This window comes from Alosa sapidissima, chromosome 9, assembly GCF_018492685.1.
Source record: "Alosa sapidissima isolate fAloSap1 chromosome 9, fAloSap1.pri, whole genome shotgun sequence".
NCBI classification, from domain to species: domain Eukaryota; kingdom Metazoa; phylum Chordata; class Actinopteri; order Clupeiformes; family Clupeidae; genus Alosa; species Alosa sapidissima.
In genome coordinates, this window is record NC_055965.1 from 35,232,789 (window position 1) to 35,239,551 (window position 6,763).

The 6,763-nt window shown below is 39.7% G+C and overlaps 2 protein-coding genes across 22 annotated transcripts in view; one reads left to right on the plus strand and one right to left on the minus strand.

Annotated features, from left to right (window-relative positions):
* Positions 1 to 468, plus strand: part of LOC121718884 (zinc finger protein 25-like) — a 43,541-nt gene extending 43,073 nt beyond the window's left edge. For all 12 annotated transcript variants that reach the window (XM_042104282.1, XM_042104272.1, XM_042104274.1 and 9 more), the window contains one exon: positions 61 to 468. In XM_042104282.1, the coding sequence (XP_041960216.1) occupies positions 61 to 339 (279 nt within the window). In that variant the 3' untranslated portion in view covers positions 340 to 468. The remainder of the gene's footprint in view (positions 1 to 60) is intronic.
* LOC121718788 (NACHT, LRR and PYD domains-containing protein 3-like) overlaps positions 1 to 6,763 on the minus strand; it is a 1,510,793-nt gene that overhangs the window by 968,177 nt on the left and 535,853 nt on the right. The window lies entirely within an intron of this gene.

Sequence of the window (6,763 nt, forward strand, 5' to 3'; positions counted from 1 at the left end):
GTTGTGTCCATACGCAGTGCGTCTTGCAGTACTGATTGTCTTTATTGATTGTTTTTACAGCTGCTGGAAGCGAGACAGAGTGTGCTAGCGGAGGACGAGGTCGAGCTTTGGAAGAGCGCCACCATAGACCTGATGTCTGATGAGGAAGATGGCATCGTTGACGGGGTGTCTGGATGGATTGTGCGACCTCCGTCCTTTCGCAGCCAGGAGCTCACCGAGCTGTGTGCCACGCTGCAGTCAAGATTAGAGGCGATTCCGAAGTACAGGGCAACGCACCACAGACGCCTGCTAAAAGGGCCGAATTCAGACAGAATGCCGCCAGTTACCTACAGCTCCTAGGCGGCAAACAGCCACATACGGTGCTGTAGGATTTTGGGCATCTTTTACACTTCCCATTTGTTGTGAGGGCAGATCTCGCTTTGTACATAGTTGTGTGTTTGTGCTAATAAAGACCTTTTTTAAAATAAACGTGTTCCTGGCTAATTTTACTTTCCCCAATAAATTCATTCATGTCATTGATGGTAATAATAGTGTACTCCATAGAATTACACAAATTTACAATATAATAGCATATCATAGCAATACATTTTTTATGTAATATATAATTTTATTATTGGAGCTTACATTTATTATGACCCAGGATGACCAATAGTGACAGATCTGCCAACCATCACAAGTGATTTTTCTTGTTAGAAAGTAGTGGTTTACTACTTAATACTGAGGCCAAGTTCATGTACCAAAACGGACCAAATGTTATCTGCATTAATGCAACATCCAATAAGCCAAAACGCATAAATAATGTGGTTGCTATGCTGGTTGCTAGGGTAATCATGCTGGTTGCTATGGTGGGTGCTACAGGCTGACCCAGCAGAGTAGGATCTGAAAATCAAGAGGAGGATGTTGGAGTTGGCCAGCACCATACAGGATGGCTTTATATGGCCTGAATACCAACCTGGACACCTCGCTGTGTGTTCACTGTGTGCTCTGTGTGTTCACTAATTCACAGATGGGATAAATGCAGAGACCTAATTCCTTGTATACGCAAGTGCCTATAAACCAGGCAGAAAATCAGGCAGATTTCCGGGCATTTACAGTGACAAAAATCCCACTTTTCATGCAATGTGGTGAATAAAACGTTCACATGTGATACATTCTTGGATCTTTTATTAATCTATTCTGATTCTGAAGGAGAATATCTGACTTCTAGAGAAGATAATTGATCATCTATTGACAGTGATCACGGTCACAGTGTCTGTTAATGGATGAGCTTGTTCGCGTTTGCATGAAAGTGTTCACTAAGTATACAATGTTTATTCTGACCCTTTGTCCAACATAAACGTGATCATAGTGTCTGACGTGGTGAAGACCGCAGGGATAGTAAAAATAGGGCTCTGAAGAACTGCAGTCACCCGAGAAAAGGAACAGATTTATTAGTCTACTTTATGGTAGGCTATAGTAGACTTTGGTTATAGTAATAGTTTACTAATTTTGGCTAAGAATTTACTGTTCATTTGTTATGTGGATGAAATGACAAAAAAAAGAAAATCTTCTCAGATATGTTCAACATCCAGTATTGGTGCATAATTTGAGGTGGTTGCTAGTGATGGGCAAATGAAGCTTTGGTGAACCACTAAACCACAGCAGTGTGAAGCTAGCAACACTAATGAAAAAATCCAATATGGCTGCCACATGTAGATTTGTCAACATAAAAGTCCTTACCCAAACCAGTATATGTAACCAAAAATATTGGTTTCCTAAGGACTTTTATGTTGAAAAATTTAAGTGTGGCGGCCATCTTTTTGCTTTTCAGCTAGTGTCGCTAGATTCACACTGCTGTGGTTCAGTGGTTCACCAAAGCTTCATTTGCCCATCACTAGTGGTTGCCATCCAGCGCCATCATAAAATGCAAATTAGCTGAGAAAATATACCCCCTTCATAAACTTTTGATCATACTCAATAATGATTTTTTTCTTCACATTTACAGTAGGGCTTTATCTCTGACCACTTTCAAACCATGGCCTTTTGAAAATGTTAATGTTTTTTTTTAAAAAAAATTTTTAAACCTGGCGCTTAAAGAGTTAAGTAATTGTCTTGTTTTGATTTTTGTTTTGTTTCGGAAAACAGGAAAAGGAGCATCTCCCCCTCCCTCCGTCTCATGCACTGAGTCAGAGAAATCAAACCGATACTCCTGCTCTGTGTGTGGTAAAACCTTCCCCTTTTGGAGGAAGCTGAAACAGCACGAGAACACACATACAGGACAAAGGCCACACTCCTGTCCCTACTGCAGCAAGAGTTTCACTTGTGCTTCAGATCTTAAAGAACACCAGCGCATTCACACAGGAGAGAGGCCATACCACTGCACTCAGTGTGGCAAAGCTTTTAGTACTCTGGGAAATTTGAAACAACATCAGCTCATTCACACAGGAGAGCGGCCATATCACTGCACTCAATGTGGAATGGGTTTCACTCGAAAACAAACACTCAATCGACACCAGCGCATTCACTCGGGAGAGAGACCATACCACTGCAGTCAATGTGGAAAGGGTTTCCCTCGAAAAGAAACACTCAATCGACACCAGCACATTCACTCAGAAGAGAACAGAACAGAATTGTGTATCTCTTCAGCTGCAGTACTGCAACAGCTGCAACTTAAAACTGACCTGGTCCAGTATTTGTTTGATTAGGTGACTGTGTCTTCCTTTTTTACAGGAATAGGATCATCTCCCTCCACGTCCACCTTACACACAGAGGCGAAGAAACCAAAACATAACTCCTGCTCTGTCTGTGGCAAATCCTTCCAGTTTTGGTCTGCGTTGCGACAACACCAGAACATACACACAGGAGAGAGGCCATACTCCTGCACTCAGTGTGGCAAGAGTTTCACTTTCAGTCATAATCTTAAAACTCACCTCCATATTCACACAGGAGTGAGACCATACCAATGCACTCAGTGTGGGAAGAGTTTCATTCGACGTAAGCGTCTTGAGGATCACCAGCGCATTCACACCGGGGAGAGGCTATACCACTGTACTCAGTGTGGGAAGAGTTTCCTTCAAAAGACAAGTCTCAATGTACATCAACGCATTCACACAGGAGAGATGCCTTATCAATGTACTCAATGTGGGAAGGGTTTCTATCAACCTTGTAATCTCAAAGTACATCAGCGCACTCACACAGGAGAGAAGCCATATAAGTGCACTCAGTGTAGCAAGAGTTTCACTCATGTGAGTACACTCAAACGACACCGACTCAGTCACATAGGAGAAGGGCCGGCACTCTAAACTCTGTGAGGCAAGAGTTTCACTCGAGAGGACAAACTCAAACAACACAAGGGTGCAGCTCCCACCATTCTAGTCAGTCTGTGCATGATGTGTTCATTCGTTTTTCCATTTAAAACCAACAATCAAAAAGCTAATATTTATTAATATTAATATTTTGCGCTTATTTGTTCTATATCCGTTTCTAAACAGAAACGAGCTCTCGGGGGCCTTCACTCATTTTGTTTACTTGCTAGAACACAGTTGGCTTAACCCGCAAGTCACCGTTGTACTCAAATAGAACGCATAGCCTACTACGTTAATTTACCTAAAAACTATGTGGTCCGTGTACTTTTGCATTCATTCATTATTCTGTTTTGAAAGTGAAATGGAAAATGGAAAACAAGTGATATATGACTTTAAAATTCTATAGTCACTTGTTAGATGAAAATTATCCCGTATTTTCACTAAAGGGATCATGCTACAAAGACAATGTTGACTTGTTGACTTTAGAAATGCAAAATGCAAGAAAGAAAAATAAATGTCTTTCAATCGTTCCGTTCGCGACGCATAGCATAAAAATACACCAATCTTCTAAAATTGATTTTTACGCATCGCGGATGGAACGCTTCAGTTGTGCACGGTGTAGCCCCCCTGTAACAGGATAGTACGCTACCTAAAACGTCTGAACTAGGTTTTCTGTAACAATGGTTCCTTTGGTCGCCTGCCGGTCATACATTTTCATCGGGTTGGACCTACAGAAGTTTGAATGCACTCGGGGTTGGCCGTTAGCCTACTTCTGTTTGCTGACGAAACGTCAAGTTCCGTCTGCGCATCATGAGAAAGCCTACCCTACTTCTCGCTTGAGTTTGTGTTTGTGAACATTGCAAAATCTACACTCCGCATCCACGGTCTGTCTGTGAGGTGCTGTGAAATGGCTGCAAAGCATTGCATGCTTTGGCAACAGGTTGCAGATTAGGATCACAGATGGTGATATGACCCCCCCCCCCCCCCCCCTCAAAGAATGAGCAAAAAACGGTCTTGTTTCTACTTCCAGATCTGTCTAGCTCAGACCTAGGTAGCCTACTGTCCAGATAGGTTAGAATTACATTTATTTTTCTTTTTTTGCATTTCACATTATCCATTCATTGAATCAACAGTTGTAATCCTAGGTCAAAATACGACATCATTTTTTACCTAGCAAATGACTATAGAACAAAAAGTCATATACCAGTTTTTCCATTTTCCATTTCCCTACCCAAATAGAATAGTGAATGAACGCAAAAGTACACAGACCTGACATTATACATGTTTTTTATTTTGGTTTTAGAAACGGAGATAGAAAAAAAAAAAACATTTTAGGTTTTTGATTGTTGATTTTAAGTGGAAAAATGAATGAACGAATCATACGCAGGCCCTAGTCCCTGACCTGAATAGACTGTGGAAGAACATGGTGTGCTGGGAAGTCACTGGGTGTTTGATAAAGTTGTATCACCCTCCATTCCACAGGGGGGCAGTACTCAGTGTAGTCAGTACACCCTCCAGCTAATGTGACTCAAGGGAGTTATCGCGGAATTTTGTTTGCATGGAATATGTTTTAAATGTCCTTTCTATTCATTAATTAACATGGAATAAATTACTGTGATGTTGTTTTAATAAACCATTGTTGACATTCAACATTATAGCACATCAATTCAGTATTAAATGTTTTCTGCACATGTGTGTCATCAGTCTACCCTACAGCATAAATAGACTAACAGAATCTTAAAACGTTTTCTGTACCACTGTAGAATCACATGTAAGAATTTACATAAACTTGTAGTTCTTGCCGTAATTGAACATCTGGTATCCCTTTGTTTGGACGCACTTCCTGGACTCTCTCTCGTTCGTCTTTTGTCTCTGAAAGACTTACCTCAGATGTGTTTTGGGATTACAATAACAATTTTTTTTTAGAATGTAGGCTAGTGTCTATTTCTCTCTAACTTTCTCAAAACCCAAGCATAAAAAGCCAAACAAAGGACATAGATAGATAGATAGATAGATAGATACTTTATAGATCCCCAAGGGGAAATTCAAGAATTAGAGGAACATTTATCTGAGGGAAATTATTTAAGTTAACTCAGTTCATATTATCTGATAGTCATTCAGCTTTAGAAAGCATGAAAACTGGGAAATCAATAAGAGATGATATAATTCATGAAATGAATATGTTTTTGTATCATTTAAATGCTAATTATTTTAAAATCAGGTTTCTTTCTGCTCATGTTGAAGTGAAGGGGGGTGAGGAGGTTGATAAACTTGCAAAACAAACACTGAAACACAATAGAATACTACAAGTTTCATATAGTAAATCTGAAGCTAAGATATTCATTAAAGCATGCAAGATCAGCATGGCAGGAGTATTGGGTGGATCATGACAAAGGGCAATTATAACATACAGTATACAACCAGATTTTGGAAGGAGAGTCGAAGAGCGGAAAATATAATTACTAATAGCCAGAGCCGGACAGTAACAGAGTACATTTACTTGAGTACAGTACTTAGGTACAATTTTGAGGGATCTGTACTTTACTCGAGTATCATTTTTGGGGAGTACTCATGACTTTACTCAAGTACATTTGAGAGGCAAATATTGTACTCTTTACTCCGCTACATTTCTATCCATAACCGTGAGTACCAGTTACTTCTTCTAAAAAAAAAAAAGGAAAAGAAAATTCTCAGAAACCCTCAATTTGTTGTTTCCCTCTCAAACGTGATTGGATTGTGCAGGCGCCACTGATTGGGACAGCCTATCAGCAATCACCTTCAGGTTTCAGCAACTCCATGGTCAGATTTAGATAAGAGACGAAACCATGGACGAAACAATGGATGAAGACGCAGCAGGTCCATCCCGGGAATGTGCCAACCTGTGGCCCCACCTCGCCAGACTATTTCAACTTTCTGAACAAGTTAATGATAGTTTTCGCTTCAAGTGTTTCAATTACAAAATAGTATTTTGTATTTGAAATACGTATTTTAAATACATGTATTAGAAATACTGCCCATCCCTGGCAACATGGTAAAAAGATGAAGATGACTTGATTTTACTTTCAATTCCTTTCCTTTTACATTCTCCAAGGTATTAACATTTTTCATAACTCCATAAATGTACTGTAAGCACTGTGGCAGTAGTAATGCAATATTTAGAAAATGTAGGCTACTCTTGTACTCTTGATACTCAAGTACTTTTAAAAACAAGTGCTTCAGTACTTTTACTTAAGTAGGCATCTGACTGTTGTACTTTTACTTGTACTTGAGTAAAATTGAGCAAAGGGTATCTGTACTTTTAGTAATAACATGTAATAAAGCTGTGTACTCTGTCCACCTCTGCTAATAGGACACAGCGCTCAATGCGTGTGTGTGTATGTCAATTTGTCAGATAGTCTACTAGTGTATGTACTGTATACAGTAGGCTGATAGTAATTTTTAACAAACACAATGTAAAAATGTTCTCCCATAACAAGGTT